The sequence below is a fragment of the Stenella coeruleoalba genome (assembly GCF_951394435.1).
Source record: "Stenella coeruleoalba genome assembly, chromosome: 21".
Lineage (NCBI taxonomy): Eukaryota > Metazoa > Chordata > Mammalia > Artiodactyla > Delphinidae > Stenella > Stenella coeruleoalba.
In genome coordinates, this window is record NC_137167.1 from 3,882,633 (window position 1) to 3,904,887 (window position 22,255).

The window sequence follows — 22,255 nt, forward strand, 5'->3', positions numbered from 1 at the left end:
ATGGCTCACGGGCCCAGCCACTCCGCGGCATGTGGGATCTTTCTGGACCTGGGCACGAACCCGTGTCCCCTGCATCGGCAGGCGGACTCTCAACCACTGTGCCACCAGGGAAGCCCCATGACTGCTTTTTTGTTGCTGGAGTGGACTCCTTGGTACTGCTGAAATTAGGGATGGGAGCAGAGGGCTGTTTTAGTGTCTGAAGGCATTTACCCATTAATTATGAGTCACATATTAAAGGCTGTTTAGATGTGTTTTGAGTTCATTCATTTGATGATTTAGCAAAATTGTATTGAGTATTTATTAAGATAGTGGTTAAGAGCCTAGGTATTAGAGATAGCCTGCACGGGTTCAAATCCTGTCTCTGCTGAGTGACCTTGGTCAACCAAGTTACTTAATAGGTTTCTTGAAAGGATTAAATGAATTGATATTTGCAAAGCGCTTAGTATGTTATTCACATCATTTGGGGCATTGACCTTAGGTAGGAGCCTAGACCATTTATACATAGCCTTAAGGAAGGGCAGGGTGTATGGCCACAAGGGTAGACATACAGATGTGCCGTGGAAAGCTGTGGAAGCTCTCTTCTGATTGCTTCTTAGAAAGCAAAGGCATTGCTTGAATGTGAAGATGGGGTACAAGGTATTGGAGGCTTGAGAGACAGGAGAAAGTAATGAAATAATCTAGAAGAGTAGGAGAGTGAATGGAGTAGGGAAGCATCAAGCGCCCATTGAGGTTAGTCGGTATGAATTATAAATTGAGACTAGTGAGCATGGTTCTGTGTTTTTCTCTAATAGTGTTCAGATATGAGGGTAATAACTTGGATTGTGTTGGAATATTGAATTTAACCAGAGTTGGGATTTTGGTGAATCAGGAGAAAAGCAAGGAAGTTAAGGATGTATGTAAAGATGAGGTACAGTAAAAGACCTTGGAATCTAAGCTGGATAAGAAGAAAAAGAAAGTCTAAGTCCCCATTTCTCCCTCCCCCAGCCCCTAGCAACCACCATTCTACTTTCTGTCTATGAATTTAACTACTCTAGGTAGACCTCACATGAGTGCAGTTGTAAAATATTTGTCCTTTTGTGTCGGCCTTATTTTACTTAGCATAATGTCTTCAAGGTTCATCCATGTTGTAATATGTGTCAGAATTTTCTTCCTTTTTAAAGTCTAAATAGTATTCCATTGTGTGTTTGTACCACATCTTTTTTATCCCTTTATCCGTCAATGGACACTTGGGTTGCTTCTGCCTTTTCGACTTATGAATAAGGCTGCTATGAACATGGTGTACAAATAATTGTTTGAGTCCTGGCTTTCAATTCTTTTGGCTGTATTCCCAGAAGTGCAGTTGCTGGTTCATATGATAATTCTGTGTTTAATTTTTTGAGGAACTGCCATACTGTTTTTTTCCGCAGTGGCCGTACCATTTTACATTCCCACCAGCAATGCTCAAGGGTTCCAGTTTCTCCAGATGCTCGCCAACACTTGTTATTTTCTGGTGTTTTGTTTTGTTTTTTATAGTAGCAATCTTAATGGGTGTGAAGTGGTATCTCATTGTGGTTCACATTTGCATTTTCCTGATGATTAGTGATGTTGAATATCTTTTCATGTACATATTGGCCATCTGTATGTATATCTTCTTTAGAGTGAAAAAAAATTATAACTCATTTTATAGTAAGATCTTAGTTACCCTAATTCAATTGTTGGCAAAACATGATCTGAACTGAGTTTAGACTATATATATTCTTTACTTATCCCATTTAATGTGACTATTCATATGCTTTGCTAAAAAAATATTAATGTATCTGATTATGGAGCATTGTCCCAAATCCTACTGAGGCTGTTGATTTAAGATACATATAGGTACTGTAGAACTTCTCTAACAAGAGAAAAATTCAGTATTCCAAAGTACATTCTATTCCAAGGGTTTTGGATAAGAGACTCTGGACATGTAGTAGCTTCATTTCTTTGGAAAACTAAGTTCCAGTTCAAAGAAACTTACACACAAACTTTTGGAATTCAGAAATTAATTAGTTGAGGGCTACCCATATTTTCTATCTCACCTTGTACCCGGTTGGTTCTTTTCTTTCTTTGTGCTTCACTCTTGATATTCCTGTCCTGGAGTTCTTTACCTCTTAACTTTTCTGATCCTTGGCTTCTCTCCCCTCCCCCCATCTATAAAGCAGGCATGTTGTTTCCTACTTTGAGGAATGGATTGTGGGGAATAAATGAGATGACAGTGCGAGGTGCAGAGACTGCACAGTAGGTGCCCCACACATGCTGAGTCTCTTTACTCCTTAAGGTCATGCTCTCTCCACTTTGCAGCATGTGAACTCATTCTTATGCATCTCTTTCATCAGGTAACTTTTAATCCCTAAGGAACAGAATTATTTTTTATCATAGTTTTTATGGGAAAATGTTCAAATACCAGAAAGATATGTCCTCTCCCCACATTTCACATTCTCATACTGATACTAAGGGTACAGTCCTACCCTCCACTCCCACCCCAAAATGTCATTTCCCACAGGGAATGGGAAAGGAAGGTCCGGCAGAGGGAGGGAACAGGGCTGTATTTACATCAGTTGTAATTTTCGTTCTGTACCAGATCTAGACTTGGGGGTCTCTGTGTGCAAGAGTGGTCTCTGTATTGGAAAATATAAATTAGTCATTTGACAGAAGTGGAGTTTTTGCAGAAGAGTAACAGTCTTTTCTCAAATTGCTGGTAATAAAAGTTTCATTATCTAGAATAGGTATATTTAAAGTTACCTTTTGATTTAGCCCAATTACTAGTGCATTTAGTGCCCCCCCTTACTTTCTTAGATTAAAAAGTCCATTCTGGCCCAGAATATATGTTATGTTTTAAAGATTTTGGCGTATTCAAATGAGAAGGAGGGCACAGAGTGGCAGAACCTGAGTTAAAAGTTTAAAAAAATGTTGTGCCCTTGATTATATTAGATATCTGCTACTTTGAAAGCTGCATGTTTAATGAAATTTTGACTGAAATTTAAAAATAAAATGATTTAGTAAAGATAACCTTGTAATTCAGATTTGACAATTTGAATTTGGCAAGGACTAGGTTAATGAGTGGTGTAGATGCAGCTGTTACTTCCTCACTGCACAGAGCCTTTGTTAATTTCCAGACCTTGGTAAAGGGAAACACACTGGCTCAGAGGCTTCTTTCTCAAGGGAGCTGGAGGTCGTGGAGCCCTGTGGCTGTGCGCATCTCACAGTGCGGGAAGGCGAGAGCTGCGAAGGCAGAGGAGGTCTGCTCTGAGTCTGGTTTTACATAGACTCTCCTAGTGACGGCAATGTGCAGACAGTTGTACTGGGGCTGGGTATCCACGTTTGCGTTGGGCATCCACCTGGAGGAGCACCGGGCAGTGGATGGGAAAGCTCTCACACAACAGGCGGTGCCGGAGCAGGTGCATGGTCTCACCTTTCGTGCTTCCTGCTTGATCCTTGGCTCAGGAAGTTAGATTTGGTTTCTGATATTGGTTATTCTGATATTTTCTATACTACTATTCTTGTTGTTTTGAGCTGTGAAGATAGGCTAAAAGATACTACTTTATGAATTAGAATACATGATTCTGGAATGTAGTTTAAAGAACAGTGTGTTTAAAACCTTTTGCAGAGTTCTATTTTGGTTTTCAGAAATGAAAAAAATCTTATTTTAACCCTGTCTTGTGTTTTTCTTTTTGATTTTTGCCTTTGGAAGAGCCTCAGTACTCCTTGGTGTCATAACACAGTTTATCCAACTAATAGATGTTTGTCTTTTGTTTTGAGGTGTCTGAGGAAGGGGTGAGGTTTCACCTGGCTGTGTTCCAGCATGAAACCTGAGATAAGTCCCTTGGCCTTTTATAAAAGGGAATGGTTAGAAAGACCAGAGAGTTCTCAAATGAGTTGTGGTGAAAAGGCTTCTTAAATGAATTTATATGAAAAGTGAATAAAAGCCTCTGAATTTTTTTTAGTTTTGTTAGAAGGGGTGGGTGTGTGTGTGTGTGTGTGTGTGTGTGTGTGTGTGTGTGTGTTTGTCACGAGCTCCAACAAGGGACTTTAGTAATCTCTCAGTGATTTTTAAAGCATAAAGTTGAAGGATAATTTTGGTTGCTCGTTTGAAGAGTTATTAATACTCGTGTTTGATTAGGCTAAATTCTAGCTCCTTTTTTTAAAAAAAAGTCATTTAATAGACTATCCATAATAAATATACATGCATATATATTACATGTTATATGCATAACACACACAGGGGCATACCTTGTTTTATTGCACTTCACTTTATTGTGCTTCATAGATAGTTAGGTTTTTACAGATTGAAGGCTGTGGCAGCTCTGAGTTGAGCAAGTGTATTAGCACCACTTTTCCAGCAGCATTTGTTGTGCCTCTGTCACATTTTGGTAATTTTTGCAATATTTCAGACTTTTTCATTATTATATTTGTTCTCATGATCTGTTATGGTGACTTGCTGAAGGCTCAGATAATGGTTAGCATTTTTTAGCAGTAAAGTATTTTTTACTTAAGGTATGTCCGTTGTTTTTTTTAGACATAATGCTATTGCAAACTTAATAGACTAGAGTATAGTGTAAATAGCTTTTATATGCACTGGGAGACCAAAAAATTCGTGTGACTTGCGATATTCACTTTGTTGCTGTGGTCTGGAGCCGAATCCACAGTATCTCCGAGGTATGCCTATATACATGTATGAATCTTGCTGTAGTGGCTGCAGGGCAGATCAGATTCCCCTTGAATTTAAGGTTTTAAAACCCGATCCTTGTAGTCAATAGCAGTGGCTTATATTTGAGCTGCTGCTGTGGAAGTCCTCAACGCTTTACAAGTTATTCTTTTTTTAAGATAGTGTAGTTCAGGTTATTGCAGGGATGGGGGTATAGAAATTATTTTAATTATATACAGAAGATAGATAAAAAGGGATAAAAGTGTGTGTTTAACAGAGTATTACTTTCTTTGGTTAAACCTATGAAAAACCACTAAGAAGGGAATTTTAGGGGCAGTGTAAAATGAAGACTCTTACTTGTTTTGTCATATTCCTTAATATCTGTTTTCACAAACCGGAGGATGATTCCTTTCTGTACGTGCTCACATGTTGAGTAGGTGGTTGCTGTTGCTGTCACTTGGGACGCGGTACATGTGATCTCGGCCAGTGGGCAGCAAGCACTCCTCCCCACCCCTGACTTTATATCCCCAAGTGCTGGCAGGGTCTCTTTAACAACTAAGTGATTAAGGAGTGAGTTTAGTTGAGGATATTCACAGTATTATTAAATGTGGAAACTGCAACGTTACCAACTGCATTTGGTTCTAAGAGATTTATTAGCATTTTTATTCTTCATTTGGATGCTCTATTTAAAGGATAATACAGCTTATTTCAAAACTTACTAGCTTGTTCCTGGCTTTTTAACTTTTCCTGTGGAATCCTGAGAAGGCGACACTTAGATTCAGATGGGTTTTTTTTGTTTTATTGGTTTTGTTATCTGTCTCAGTGTATTTAATTTAACTAACTTATGTAATTGATGTATTTTCTCACTGCACAGAAAGTTGGAGTGACTGGTCCCCCTGATCCACAAGTCCGCTGTCCCTCTGTTATTGAGTTTGGGAAGTATGAAATCCACACCTGGTACTCTTCTCCATATCCTCAAGAATACTCAAGGTATGTTTTAAGAGACCATTTACTTTCTGTTCTTAGATTCATAGAACTTCAGCACTAGAAGGGATCTTGGAGACACTGTAGTGCAGTTCATGTTTTTACATTTGAAAAAACTGGTTGGTTTTAAATGTCCATAATAGCAGCATACTTTGGCAGCTGCTTAATCTCAGTTGGCTTTAGATTTTCTTTGCTGTAACCTGTCCAAAGCTGTTACTTAAGATTGGAAACCCGACACATGGTCAGAATGAAAGGGGAACATTTTTTGTTTATGAGAAATTTGCCTTCATACTTCACACTAAGAATATTTTTAAAGGGAGATTCTTATTTTTAACTATAAATAAAGTTTCACTGAGTAGCCTTTTATTTAAATTTTTATAATTTAACGAACTTAGTAAATAATTTGTTTTCCCAGGAGTAATTGGACAAATATTACATATAAATGGCTTGGGTTTCTAGATATAAAAACTGGTCAGTCACCAGCTTTTTGGGGTAAGGCAGCATTCCAGATTTGTTTCATGACTCAACTCTGACATTTATAAGCTACGTAACCTTAGGAGTTACCCAGCTACTTGTTACCTCAGTTTCCTCATCCGTAAAATAGAGCTAACAGTAGTTCTTACTTCATGAGGTTTATTGTGAACATTAAATGAGTTGAAATATGTAAATCACTTCAAAATGGTGAGTGCCCAGTAATGTCAGTTATTATTACTTTTTTCTTTTAGGGTTGAAATTGAAAGAGTTAAAGTAAGATTTGGTCAAAAAATTAAATACTGGCCTACCATTTGAAGTACAGCAGTCATATTAATTCTTTCTTTAATCCCTAAGCTACATATGCCTCAGTTTCCCATTTAGCAGAGTGTTATAAGAAATAATAAATTACGGTGCTCTGTGGGTTAAACACGTATTCAGAGTACTCATTATATAACTTCTTACCTATCTAGTAACATGGTTTGTCTAAAATGTTAGCCAAAATAATTATACTGACAGTGATTTATTTAGTGCTTTATAGTATACACAGTGCTTTAATAGGGGTTATTTCTAAGAAGCTGGAAATAGGCCAGTATAATTTGTTAAAAAACTAGAACTCAGTATTTTTTTAAACTTTCCATGTAACTTAATAACTTGCTTGTGGTTTCCAAGTCTAACAGAAATAGAAAAATAAGAATGAGAATGTTCTTACAGACCTAGATCTCAGTGACCAAAAGAAAAAGAGAGAGAGAGAGAGAGAGAGAGAGAGAGAGAGAGAAAGCAAAACTCCAGGAAACTAACATAAAGCTTATGAAACACAGCAAACTGAGACCCATTTATTGTAGGGTCAGTTAGCCCCAAACTCTGTGGTAGATCTTTAAGGCAGCATTCTGTTTATTTCATGGAAGAACAACAATCTGAGTTTATTAAAAAGATTAAATTATATTTATATATTATTTTATGTATATATGTTAAAAGAGGGAAGGAAATTCCTCAACTACCTACAGAACACAGGTATTCAGTGCAATTTCCTCCTCAGGAGTTCTGGGTAGCCAGGATATTGTATGATCAAGAACAGCAAAGTTGAGGAATTAATTCCTTAATTAAAATAAATTATTTAAATAAATAAATTATTATTTAAAGTAATAGTTTTTGTTTTTTGGTTTTTTTTTGCGGTATGTGGGCCTCTCACTGTTGTGGCCTCTCCCGTTGCGGAGCACAGGCTCCGGACGTGCAGGCTCAACGACCATGGCTCATGGGCCCAGCTGCTCCGCGGCATGTGGGGGATCTTCCCGGACCGGGGCACGAACCCGTGTCCTCTGCTTCGGCAGGCGGACTCTCAACCACTGCGCCACCAGGAAAGCCCAGTTAATAGTAATTTAAAATAAATTATTGCCGTTTTTAAGTGAGCTGTCCAAATCACAAGAGTGCTTCACTTAGAAAAGAAAGCTTGTCCAACACATGTGTCACCTGTTCCAGGGATTGTAGTGCAGAGATTAGAACCACAGGCACCTTCTCTCTTCCTCTCAGGGGGAGGAGAGGAACTCCATTTACTAAGGAATGGAGATAGAAGATGAGAATGGACCCAACCATGAGGCTGTTGACTTTTAAGATATTAAGGCTCATCAAAAATGTGCTTTTTGTTCTGATGAGGTTGTCACTAGAACGTGACTTCTTAATCAGCTTTGAGGGAATTAGTTATCAGTGAAAGAATGAACAAACATTGCCAGCAGAAAAATACATAACCAAAAAAGTATAATAGGAATTGTAATAGAAGGCAGCAATAGGGTAAGAACTGTAAAATTCATCAACTTTCTTAAGTAGAATTTTAGACATTTTCTATTCATTTTCTTATCCACCACTGTGGAGGGTTCCCTGAATTTTGCATCAGAAAATATTCTGTAATTTAATAAGCTCTTTAGTATGGATAATTGTGATCTTTTTCTATCTATTCATAATTTTAAGTACATTGTTAGAAAACCACATAATCTATTTAAAATGAGTTTAGGTTTGTTTCGCTTCTGAGTTCTTTTAAACTTGAGTTGACTAAAATGTTTAGAGATCTTATGTTTTCCAAATAATAAACCTGTATTTTTACTTTGTTAATGACTATTATTCTCTGCTAAATTACTTCAAATTATTTTCTTGTTGTTAAAGGTTTTAAACACTTTAAAAAAAATTCCAAATCCTAAAGCATGCAAAATAGGACAATTGGAGCAAAAACAAAAACGATCACAGGAGGAAAAATCTTTTGGGAAGTGGGATTATGCATTGTCTCCCGTAATATTCAGATATTTGTGTGTGTAGTGTATGTTAAGTAATCTTGCATCCATGACTTAAAAAAAAAAAACAAAGCAAAATGAAACAACAGCAATGAAGCAATAATGCTGCTTCATTTGGAGCAGTATGATTAAGTCTCAGATGTTGAAAAATAGAAACCAGAGTTTTAACCCTAGGTTTCTCCAACAGGGCCATGTTATGCACACACATGGAAGACAGGTCCATAGAGGGCCCTGCTCTGCCTTTAAAAACATGACATTGATGGGCTAGAGGCAAGAGGAACTGTGATCATGGGATAGCCTCTACTCCTGAGCTGCTTAGAGCCTAGCTTCTTAATGACCTCTTTGCTGCAAGATCATATTAAGATCCTAAGAAGGCAGATTCCCACATTATTGAGTAGCTTAGGAACCTTGCTCTACCTTTTGATCCTGTTCCTGACTTGATTTGATGCGTAGATTATGTACAGCCCCAGTTACTAAAGAACAGCATCCTTGAAGTCCTTGAATGCCCATTAAATGATGACGTAAAATGGATAAAAGGAGAATAAAAATATTCATAGTATTAATTATAAATAATAGCAGCTATAGTTACCATTCACTGAGCTTGCTACTGGACTAAACATCTCTGGAATAATTCTGTGAGGTGGATATTGCTTTCTTCGTTTTACAGCCTAGGGCCCCCAGCAAACATATTTAAGACCATACAGTTTATAAGTGGCAGAACCAGGATTTAATCCCACTTTTCTCTTACCATATAGCCATAACCTTTAACCTCTCTGCTTCACTACTCCATATAGCATTGATATCTAGATTGATCTTAGATAGCTTGTACCATAGTCTTTGACTCAAGTAGTATTTGATACAATTTTTATTGTATTAAAATTTTACTACAAGTTGACCTGTTATAAAAGTCACACAAACTGCTACTATCTTGGGCAATGTTCAAAAGCCAAGAAGGTATTGTAGGGACTTCTAGGAAGAATATTTGCATCATCCCAGAAGTAAGGGAAACAATAAGCTGCAGCCCAGTCCTGACTTCATAGACTGTGGTGTCCATATAATGGGTGACTTTAAAATTGAATGTCAAGTGTGGGGGCTATACCCCATGATGCAGCTAATCACAGTGACCATACACCAACTTGATGGTCAAGGCCGAGGTGCTCTCAGGAAGAAGATGACAGAAAGCAGCACCCAGCAGTATTCTTTAGGACAGGGAGTATTCATAATCTCAATAACTGCATTTCATTTCATGTGAGCTAATGTTTTTCCTATATGATAATATCTTTTCAGTGAGAGAACTGCAGCCGTTTGTACTATTACAAGAAGAAATATTTTGTTTTTTCCTGGAGTTTTATTGGATGATTCCCTTTAGACTAACAGTGTCATCCCAGTAGGCTTGGTTTTAATAAAGTAAGAGGCTTTTAAAATACAAAGGATCATAAGAGACTATGACAAACAACTGTATGCCAGTCAAATGGACAACCTAGAAAAAATGGAAAAATTCCTAGAAATTTAGAATCTCCCAAGACTGAAGCAGGAAGAAATAGAAGATATGAACAGACCAATTCCCAGTAATGAAATTGAATCAGTAATAAAACAACTCCCAATAAACAAAACCCTAAGACCAGATGGCTTTATAGATGAATTCTACCAAACATTTAGTGAAGAGTTAACACCTGTCCTTCTCAAACTATTCCAAAAAACTGCAGAGGAAAGAATGCTTCTGAACTCATTCTATGAGGCCAGCATCACCCTGATACCAAAACCAGATAAAAATAACCACAAGAAAAGAAAATTACAGGCCAATATCACTGATGAACATAGATACAAAAATCCTCAACAAAATACTAGCAAACCAAATACAACAATACATTAAAATGATCATAAACAATTGTAAGCAGTAATCAAGTGAGATTTATCCCAGGGATTCAGAGATTTTTCAGTATCTGCAAATCAGTCGGTGTGATATATACCACATTAGCAAATTGAAGAAGAAAAACGATATAATCATCTCAGTAGATGCATTAAAAGCTTTTGACAAAATTCAACATCCATTTATGATAAAAACTCTCCAGAAAGTGGGCATAGAAGGAACATACCTCAACATAATAAAGGCCATATATGATAAGCCCACAGCTAATGTCATACTCAGTTATGGAAAGCCAAAAGCATTTCCTCTCAGATCAGGAACAAGACAGGGGTGCTCACTCACCACTTTTATTCAACATAGTGTTGGAAGTCCAAGCTGCAGCAGTCAGACAAGCAAAAGAAATAAAAGGAATTCCGACTGGAAAGGAAGAATCAAAACTGTCACTGTTTGCAGATAACATGATACTATACATAGAAAATCCTAAAGATGCCACAAAAAACTTCTAGAGCTCATCAATGAATTTGGTAAAGTTGCAGGATACAAAATTAATATGCAGAAATTTGTTGCATTTCTGTACACTAACAGTGAACTATCAGAAAGAGAAATTAAGGAAACAATCCCATTTACAGTCGCATCAAAAAGAATAAAATACCTAGGAATAAACCTACCTAAGGAGGTAAAAGACATGTACTCAGAAAACTATTAAGACATTGATGAAAGAAATTGAAGATGACACAAACAAATGGAAAGATATATACTGTGTTCATGGATTAGAAGAATTATTATTGTTAAAAATGACCATATTACGCAAGGCAATCTACCGATTCAGTGCAGTCCCTATCAAATTACTAATGACATTTTTCATAGAACTGGAACAAAAATTTTAAACTTTGTGTAGAAACACAAAAGATCCTGAATAGCTAAAACAATCTTGAGAAAGTAAAACAGAGCTGGAGGCATCATGCTCCCTGACTTCAGACTATACTACAAAGCCACAGTAATCAAAACAGTATGGTACTGGCACAGAAACAGACACACAGATCAGTGGAACAGGATAGAAAGCCCAGAAATAAACCCACACACTTATGGTGAATTAATCTATGACAAAGAAAGCAAGAATGTACAATGGGGAAAAGACAGTCTCTTCAGTAAATGATGGTGGGATGACTGGACAGCTACATGCAACAGAATGAAATTAGACAATTTTCTTAAACCAGGTACAAAAGTAAACTCAAAATGGTTTAAAGACCTAAAGATAAGACCTGAAACCATAAAACTTCTAGAAGAAAATATAGGTGGAACACTCTTTGACATAAATCGCAGCAGTGTTTTGGGGGGATCTGTCTCCTAAAGCAAAGGAAGTAAAAGCAAAAATAAACAAATGGAACCTAATTAAACTTAAAAGCTTTTGCCCAGCAAAGGAAACCACTGACAAAATGAAAAGACAACCTACTACTGAATGGGAGAAAATACTTGCAAATGATATGACCAATAAGAGGTTAATATACAAAATATATAAACAGCTCATACAACTCAACATCAAACAAACAAAAAAACCCCCCAAAACCAGCTGATTAAAAAATGGGTAGAAGACCTGAATAGATATTTTTCCAAAGAAGACATGCAGATGGCCAACAGGCATGTGAAAAGATGCTCAACATTGTTGATCATTAGAGAAATGCAAATTAAAACCACAATGAGATATTACCTCACGCCTGTCAGAATGGCTGTCATCAAAAAAAATCTACAAATAACATGTTGGCGAGGATGTGGAGAATAGAGAACCATTGTACACTTGGTGGGAATTTAAATTGATGCAGTTACTGTGCAGAACAGTGTGGAGGTTCCTCAAAAAACTAAAAGTAGAACTACCATATGATCCAACAATTCCACTTCTGGGTATATATCCAAAGAAAACAAAAACATTAAATCGAAAAGATATATGCACCTCAATGTTCATAGCAGCATTGTTTACAATAGCGAAGACATGGAAGCAACCTAAGTGTCCATCAACAAATGAATGGATAAAGAAGATGTTATGTATATATAACATCTTCTTTATCTATGTATGTGGTGTGTATCTGTATATATGTACATATGACAAAGGAATACCACTCAGCCATAAAAAGGAACGAAATAATGCCATTTGCAGCAACATAGATGGACTTGGAGGGTATTATGGTTACTAAATAAGTCAGACAAAGAAAAATACTATATGATATCACTTACGTGTGGAATCTAAAAAATAAACTAGTGGATGTAACAAAAAAGAAATAGACACACAGATACAGGGAACAAACTAGTGGTTACCAGTGGGGAGAGGGAAGGGGGAGGGGCAAGATAGTGGTGCAGATGAAGAGGTGCAAACTACTATGTATAAAATAAATAAGCTAAAATGACATATTTTACAGCACAGGGAACATAGCCAATATTTTAATAATAACTATAAATGGAGTATAACTCAAAAATTGTGAATCACTATGTTGTACACCTGGGACTTATTGTTCATCAGCCATACCTCAATAAAAAAAAAGAAAGAAAAATAAGTAGGAGGCTTTAAAAATGTTTTCAGCAGGAACTGATTTAGAATAAACTAGATCATATTATGCTTGCTTCTGTTTTATTAGTTTTCACATAATAAGGCCCAGTGAAGTTTTTAAAAAAATAATCAGTAAAATGCCATACATCTTGCTATTCCAAGTAAACAGCTTGAAGTTGGCATTTGTCATTATTGTAACCTGGAAAAGTCACTGGTTCTTCCTCTCTTCCCTTCTCCCTCCTCTCCCCCCTTCCCTTCCCCCTCCTCCTCTCTTCTCTTCCTTCCCTCCCTCCCTCCATCTCTCTGTCTCTTTCTTTCTTATTTCAAAAAGCTCAGAATTTTGTTTAGGTTTTTTAGATTCACATTTGTAGGAAATATTTATTTGTAATATTTAGCTGTCACACAGAACCTATACTCAAGGATTCTTCTCTGTCTTCATGTTGTAACAAGTTAAAATTGGTCGTTGAGAATTTATTTATTTATTTTATTAAAGTATAGTTGGTTTACAATATTGTGTTAGTTTCAGGTGTATAGCAAAGTGATTCTGTTATATATATTTATATATATTATAAATAATTTGATATATATTAGATTATTTTCCATTATATCAATAGGTTATTACAAGATAATGAATATAGTTCCCTGTGCTACACAGTAGATTCTTGTTGCTCATCTGTTTTATGTATAGTTTATATCTGTTAATCCCATACTCCTAATTTATCCCTTCCGCCCTCCCTTTCCCCTTCAGTAACCATAAGTTTGTTTTCTGTGTTTGTGAATCTGTTTCTGTTTTGTATGTAGATTCATTTGTATTCGTTTTTAGACTCCACATAGAAGTGATACCATAAAGTGTTTGTCTTTCCCTGTCTGACATCACTTAGTATGATATTCTCTAGGTCCATGCATGTTGCTGCAGATGACAATAGTTCGTTCTTCTTCATGGCTGAGTAATATTCCATTGTATGTATATGGGTGTATATGTACCACATCTTCTGTTGATGTGCGCTTGGGTTGCTTGCATGTCTGGGCTATTGTAAATAGTGCTGCTATGAACATTGAGGTTCATGTATCTTTTCAAAGAGTTTTTGTCTTTTCTAGATATAGCCCATTGAGAATTTAGAACAGGTAAAGAATAGGTAAGTAGTAGAGTAGTTGCAGGGAGCAGGACGCCATTAAGTACATTTATAGGGAGAACCTCATTCTTCCACCTTCCTTTGAAGAAGAAATCGTTCAAAATCCAAGTTATTCAGGAAGACAGGCTGGCAGTTGTGGGTCATCTTTGAGACTCAGTTAATACAATTAGTGCCCACATTAGATGATGAAGTATACAACTGGGGCCATTTCATTTTGAGTTTTTTTTAGTTCTGGTGGTAAAGAAGGAAAAAGCTATTTATCCTGCTGTCGTTGCTTCTCTGAGTAGTTTGAGGCAACATACAAAGGAAATAAGCAGAGTGGCCTAGGAAGCCTTTCTTTTCTGTGCTCTTGGCGCCTGCTGCTTTTATTTGTAATGTCAGTCATTATTTGGTTCACTCAGTACTTTATTTTGGAATGGCTTATTTTTGTACTAATGATATAATTTTGGGTTGTTTGAGTTTGACTAATATTAGACATTATTTTTGTGTTACATATTGTAGACATTTAGAAATATTATATACCACAGCAGTTCCATGGAAGCTTTTAGTGTGCTGAATGGCAGTTTTAAAAATAAGATGTGGGATTGTAGAGAAGGAATTAATACACATTGTGAATCCCCAAGGGAGAAGAAAAAATTAATCACATGCCTTTTCCCACTTTACTTGAGCATGAAACACTTAAGTGTATACAGAACTAGTGTTCCATAATACACCTGGGAAAGGCTTTAGTTGAATGTTAGATGTTTTCAGGTAAATATGCTTCAAAAGCTGCTTCTAAAGTAGAACTTGAAAAACTAGTTATGGTCTTCACACGTTAACAAAGGAAACATTTTTGTACATTAATCTACTTTTTCTTTAATTCCAGATTAATCTTTTTAAAGCATAGCTATCTAAACTGATGGCAACTAAATTAATGAGGTTTTTTAAAAATTTCCTTCCGCCTCAGTACTTATTTATATGAGGGAAGATACCGTATTTTATTTGGAGTATATTTTTTGTCATATCATCCAGTATTTTCACATATGCAGTTTTCATTGTAGGATCAGATCTTAGTTTACCAAGGCATGCTTACCAGTTTTGGACACAGTTCAGGACGCAGGGAAGCCTCTGTGCTGAGGATACATGGGGTGTATATTTTATAATAGAGAGCCGTTGGGGGGTCTTCTCAATTCAGACTAAAGTACATATAAAGGCCACTGGGTTTTAGTTTAGGTTATGTTCCTTCTGTTACTTTATGAACTGATCTCATCACTTTGTTGCCTAGCTCCTCATAAAAGGGACATTATAAGGAAGAAATCCTGTTAAACTACGGCTAAAATAGCAAGACAGTTGAATAAATATAAATGATATGAGTATAACAGAGAATATGTGAATGAATAAATTGAAATTTTATTTCACCTTGAAAAATAGACTTTTGAGTTGCAGGATTTAATGTGATATTTAACTAGAGAGGAAGCCAGAATTTCAGGGGTGGAAGGAAGGAGGTAGTGTAGTATGTCCTGACTTGAAAAAAACATACTATAATTTTATACTTAAAAAGATATACAAAATCTGCTTTTATAATACCTGCTATATGTCCATCCTACTCAGCACTCTGTACCTAGTGTACCTAGCACAGGGGCCTGATAGTATTCAATAAATGTTCATTTTCTGAAATTAATGACTGAATGATCAAATAAAGGAAGAAAGAATATATAGCGTAACAAAATCTTCACTTATTGGTGCGTTCTCAAGGTAGACTTTACTTTTTACTTAATGGAGATTATCAAGGAGTAGAGAAGGTGAGATTTTCATATCTGTCCCGTGGGTAACTTAAAAAGACTGCAAAATATTAGTCTAATAGGAAGAGCACTGAATTGGGTGAATTGATTCTCACCCCTGCCTTCTTGCCGTTAATTAGTTGGATCCTGTTATTCAACTTAGTTTTATCTTTAGTTTTTGTTTTTCCTTTTTTTCATTTGGTTAATGGGGATAATGATACATTCTTTACCTTTTTACCTGGGTAGTAATGAGAATCAAAAAAGAATAGTGATGAAAGTTTAAAGTCTTATAAAATATAAAGCCCTCTTATTTGTGTAATTATTTTTTACAGGCTGCCTAAGTTGTATCTCTGTGAATTCTGTCTAAAATATATGAAAAGTAGAACTATTCTACAGCAGCACATGAAGAAATGTGGTTGGTTCCATCCTCCTGCTAATGAGATTTATAGAAAGAATAACATTTCTGTCTTTGAGGTAAAGTAGAAGATGTTTAGTAGTTGTCTTCCTACCCATTTCAAATACAGTGCCACCTGTACTTTAATTGCACAACTTGATTTTTTTTTGGAAATGTTATTTTACTGTTGTTCATTCACTGTTGAGTCAGTAATTCAGCTGTATGAGGGAGAAGCAGAATTAGGCCAATCTAAGTGGTACCCAGTTCACAAGCTTGATCTCTGAATAAACTATTCTGTATTTCACTGAATCAAAGACATCAGTTGTAATATATCTTATTTTATGTACTACTGAGAAGGTAAAGGTACTGCTAATTATGATCAAACTCCATTTGATTATTAAGTGCCAACGGATTTTACTTATGTTTAGATGTGATAAGATTGTGTCTTAGAATCTATGAAATATGACACTTAATTGAAAAGATTTCTACTGCTCTATTTAAAGGAATATTGTGTAGAGGTATGTGTAATAGCTGTATATTGAATAAATCTTAATATATTTCCTGACTGCATCATGTTTGTATGACTTATGCTACATCTGTGATTCTGTGTTGTTAGTAGTGGTTTTTAATTTCTTGATCTCAGTTCTGTGGTTTAATTGCCAAGTATTAATTGAGTACCTGCCATGTGCTCAGTTCTGTTAATTACTATGATGATAGAATTTCAGATTGTCAGGAACTATTCCATCCCTCACTTTCTTCATCTTCCCAAAGCCTTTATTTTAGGTGAGGAATAGAGGAGCTCTTGACCTCGTGGGGAGGGAAAGGGTGTGGTGTACAATAAATTACTTAAATTGCTAAAGAAATTGCAGTCTTGAAATGTCAATGTCTTTGGGTCTGATGTAGGCAATTGTTGGCATTTTCATAAAAGAACTGGCTCCAGCAGTGCCAAGAATTACAGGGGTATTGGGAGCGTGTAGCCTAGTCCTCCTGATCTTGGCCAACCGGAGTCCAAGAAATAACCTCACTTGCCAGGTTGCTGCCTAGGGAACCTGCTTGGTGCTTCTGACAATAGATAATAATCCCTTGAGTAGCTTTATTTGGGGGAAATCTCATCATGGCAGTCAGATTACATTGCTTTTAGCTGCTGGCACAGATTAAACTATCGTTTTACCTTGCTTTACTTATATGTATTTTAGAAGAGAGGTTGCATTTAGATCTTTTGTTGAATTGAATACTTTAAAAAATACATCAGATCAGCTTGCCATCTGAAGGATTCCTGTAGTCAATCTTGTTATAAAAGCAAAAAGTGCTGTTTTTAAAACTGGCGATCACCTCCTTGTCTAGACTTTTCATGCTTTGTTGAAGTGCAGTGTTTTATATATTTAGTTGTTTTAAAATAGCAGGCACTGTACTCTGCCGTTTCAAGGGACCGCTTCCAGGTCCATTTTGTTCTGATAGCTGCCAGCTCATCTTAGGCTGGACTGTGGGTACTCACAGGTGCTTGTTTCTGATGTGTGTTATTCTAGAACTAAAGAGACACCCTGCTGACCATTTTGTCTATTTTTTTCCTCTAGGTTGACGGGAATGTGAGTACCATTTATTGTCAGAACCTGTGTCTTTTGGCAAAATTGTTTCTTGACCACAAAACACTCTATTATGACGTGGAGCCATTTCTTTTTTATGTACTAACCCAGAATGATGTCAAGGGCTGCCACCTTGTTGGCTATTTTTCTAAAGTAAGTATATCAGCTTAAATTTGTTTTGAATTCATATGGAAATCTGAAACAGTCTTTGCTGGTTCTCACTAGGAGACACTACAGGATGCAGCACCTCTGGGTGCCATCTAGCTTTCTGGAAAGGGAAACAGAAGGAACATTGAGAAACTTACCTGGTACCAGCAGGTGCCTAGTAATGTTCAACAGACTGTACTCTGCTGGGAACATAAACTGCTGCTTACCCAGAGGGAAAGCTTTAATATGACTTCTACTCCCATGGTGATGATAGATAGAACTCATGAAATAAACAGAGTCATTACCTCTCTGAGTTCTTTCTCATTTTAAATCTCTTCCTAATTTGCATTTTAGGCATAGAAGTAAGAATTTTTAGGAAGCCATTTTTATTAAAGGGTATTTTCTCTCCTTCAATTTTTCATTCTCTTGGGGTGAAAAAATAGTTTCTTTTGTAGTCAAACAATGTAAAAGATGTACTTTCATTTAAGCAAGCCCATGGTAAAATCTAAGTGTATAAAGATAGTTAAGTGAAAAGTCCTAGTTGTGTTATTAGGCTATTTCAGTAGTTAAATATAATTTTAAATATATTGCTTGATTTATAAAAGTGTACTTATTCCCACCCTATGTAGCACCAAAAAGGGAAATAAAGGAAACTTTGGTGATGAATCGTCCCACTTCTAGGGTGCCACACTGACACACCATTTGTAGCTTTGCAGATCGGTTGGGACTCGGATTCCTCTGCTCACCTCAGGCATTGACATACTGGTTTTGAGTTGCACGTGGTGTTGGGTGGCGTCATTTCATTTTATATTTTTATTCTCCTGGATGGTTGCTTTGTGGGTAATGGCAGTGACTTAACTGTGTCCTTTCTCCTCCCAGAGGGGTGTTTTTTTCTTGATGTGCATTGCTATTCCCAAAGGACCAGGGCTGTGGTTTTGACTATTAGTATTTGTTTCTTAAAAATTAGCATCAGTGTTTAGTCTTACCAGCCAAACACTTGGCTTTTGTTTTCTCCACCAGGAAAAGCACTGCCAACAGAAGTACAACGTTTCCTGTATAATGATTCTTCCCCAGTACCAACGCAAGGGCTATGGCAGGTTTCTCATCGATTTCAGTAAGGATTATAGTAACATAATTGCTCATTGTCTCTTCCTGTGGAGGTGTGTGTGTGTGTGTGTGTGTGTATTTTTAAAGATTTGCAGATGATTTATTGGTTGCTTGTATCTTTTGTCATACTGCTGAGTGGAACTTATTTTATCCTTTAAAATTAAGGGTACTTTAATTAATTTATTTATTTATTTTTGTCTGTGTTGGGTCTTCGTTTCTGTGTAAGGGCTTTCCCTAGTTGTGGCAAGTGGGGGTCACTCTTCATCGCGGTGCGCGGGCCTCTCACTGTCGTGGCCTCTCTTGTTGTGGAGCACAGGCTCCAGACGCGCAGGCTCAGTAGCTGTGGCTCACGGGCCTAGTTGCTCCGCGGCATGTGGGATCTTCCCAGACCAGGGCTCGAACCCGTGTCCCCTGCATTAGCAGGCAGATTCTCAACCACTGTGCCACCAGGGAAGCCCTGCTGAGTGGAACTTTAAAGCCTAAGGCCATGAACATTCTTTTTCTTTTGGTTGCATGTGAATATTTCCAAAATAGCTAATATTGGATATGAGCTTCTGTGTGATCTATAGCAAATAGTTTTAATTTGCAGCTATTAATTTACAACAGAACTTAGTTCTGTTTTATGCAGTTAATTCTCACAACAATATTAAAAACACTGTAGAACTACTTAAATTAGTACTAATAAAGAAGTGCAGCACCTGCCCTCTTTTGATTACCCAGTTATCTGAGAAAATGTGTGTGTGCATCGTTTTTTTAGTTACAGGCTCTATCTACCTCGTGGTTAAAAATATGCACCTTTAAAAATATTAGAAGTAAATGATACAGTAAAAAATTTGAGTTAAACTTGAAAGCTAACAGTTCTTAAAAAAGGTTATTGTGGAACTTGCAATTTGTTGTTGTTGTTGTTTTTATAAATTTATTTATTTATTTTTGGCTGTATTGGGTCTTCGTTGCTGCACGCAGGCTTTCTCCTAGTTGCAGTGAGCGGGGGCTACTCTTTGTTGCGGTGCGCGGGCTTCTCATTGCAGTGGCTTCTCTTGTTGCGGAGCATGGGATCTAGGCGCGTGGGCTTCAGTAGTTGTGGCTCACGGACTCTAGAGCGCAGGCTCAGTAGTTGTGGCACATGGGCTTAGTTGCTCTGTGGCATGTGGGATCTTCCCGGACCAGGGCTCAAACCTGTGTCCCCTGCATTGGCAGGCGGATTCTTAACCACTGCGCCACCAGGGAAGCCCTGCATTTTGTTTTATACATTGATAATCTTGCTTAGAAAGTACATGTATGTTTGAGGTAAATTTTATACTGATTATAAAATAGTGGTATTTGAGGGCATATTTTCCCTCAGATAATTGGGCTAAAAATAATATTTAAAGGAATAATATTTAAATAAATAATAATATTTAAATAATATTTAAAGAAGTAATTGTTAAACTGAGGGTTTTGATACAGGAAATTCTTCTAAATATCAGATGATTACATCACTAGTATTAATTCTCATGCAGACCAATGAAGCTTATTCTACTTGGCCTTAGACTGTGTTCCTGACTATATTTTATTGGAAATATGTGCCATTGGTTATTTTTTACATTTTCTTGGTGTTTTTTTTTCCGACTAATAGTAGAGGGTAAAACTCAGATTATTTCCTTTAATATCAGTATACTGTTTTGAAATAGGACTCATGATTGGACATGTATGCCATTAAGTAGCAAAGTTAGGGGAAAATATTTTATTATGCATTTATTAGTCATTTTTTTGAGATATACAAATAATTGTATGATTACAGTATTTTTTATTATAAAACATTATTTTAATGTAATGTATTTTCCCACATTACCATTCTTAGACTGATTTCCCTTAGAATTTATGCCTTTCTTTTCCTGTTCTTGAGACTCACGCACTGGACAAGAGGACAAAGTAATACCACCACGCACAGTGACACTCGCACACTGACATTCTTGTTCACCAGAAATTAGGGTGATAGGTAATTGTGAGGAGAGCTTTGGTTGAAGTTAGAAATCGTCATCTAAATCATTCACAGAAGAACTGCAATCTTCATAGATAGGGTTATGTAAAAACTAAAGGCGTTCTTTTGTATTGTGCAGTTCGTGTGGATCTCTTGCCATCTAGTGGTCTAAATAAAACATGCAAGGGTGGTTTCCCCTCCTTGTACATTCGAATAAAAAGCATTCTTGCCGATTAATGTGAAGTCCTGATTCTAACAGTGTGATTGATATTAACTATAGACAAAGTAATACTAACTTAATGTTCGGTGTGTACAAATTATGTAATCTTCCTGCAAATTTGTTTTCAAGTGATTTTGTAATTTTGTTCTTTTTCTTGAAGGAATTTACCTTTGAAATTATAGCGTATGATACTTGGATTGATTGTGGAAGAGGGGCTTGTTATTTTTGTAAACCGCCCTCTTTTAGGCTCTCTGACATATTTGTGATTTGGGGGTTTCTTTAGGTTATTTGTTATCAAAGCGTGAAGGCCAAGCAGGGTCTCCAGAGAAACCGTTATCCGATCTAGGTCGTCTTTCCTACATGGCTTATTGGAAAAGTGTAATATTGGAGTGCCTTTATCACCAAAACGACAAGCAAATCAGCATTAAGAAGTTAAGTAAGTTGACTGGAATCTGCCCTCAAGACATTACTTCCACACTCCACCACCTGCGAATGCTGGACTTCCGGAGTGACCAGTGAGTATCACATCCCTTTGTATAACCTTTGAAAGATAATTAGGTAGAAGGTTTTGGATCGGACAGCCAAATTATCAATTAAAGGACATAAACTAATACAAATGGTGTACTTGGTGATACTGAGACATCATTTTCCCTTCTGTATTTTATACTATTGACCATATTTTTTTTTACAACTTTTTTTCTGGTCTTCCTTCTTCTAACTTTTGTACCTAAGCTACTGAATCTTTTGTTTATTGGGAGCTCCTTCACAATACAAGAGGTAACAACTGTAGAAATAGTGTCAAATAAAATACACCCTTGATTAATTTCCATACAAATGGGACAAAAGAAATACAGGTCAAAGGAAAGACAGCTTATTACCCTTTTCTAGTGTGGTTGAGAAAAGGTCACAAAGAAAGGAGGCATTTGGGCTAGAAAGATGGAGAGTAAAAGAGTACAGGAGAGTAGCAGAAGTTTCAGAGGTGGGAAATGTGAGAATGGGAAGTGGCTGAAACAACCTCATCCCTCACTCTACTTGAGTGTGAAGTGTTTGTCCAGTTCACATTCTGAGCCATCTCAGTGGTGGTGTCTTCCCAGGCAGGCTTTTTGTGAAGCGTTTTTATCTCCAGGGCTTTCTGAGGGCGTAGCTCC

General features: G+C 36.7%; 1 protein-coding gene across 2 annotated transcripts in view; it reads left to right on the forward strand.

Annotated features, from left to right (window-relative positions):
• KAT6A (lysine acetyltransferase 6A) overlaps positions 1-22,255 on the forward strand; it is a 110,672-nt gene that overhangs the window by 75,370 nt on the left and 13,047 nt on the right. For both annotated transcript variants that reach the window (XM_079909449.1, XM_079909448.1), the window contains exons 9-13: positions 5,535-5,650; positions 16,029-16,170; positions 17,665-17,826; positions 18,841-18,934; positions 21,391-21,622. In XM_079909449.1, the coding sequence (XP_079765575.1) occupies positions 5,535-5,650; positions 16,029-16,170; positions 17,665-17,826; positions 18,841-18,934; positions 21,391-21,622 (746 nt within the window). The remainder of the gene's footprint in view (positions 1-5,534; positions 5,651-16,028; positions 16,171-17,664; positions 17,827-18,840; positions 18,935-21,390; positions 21,623-22,255) is intronic.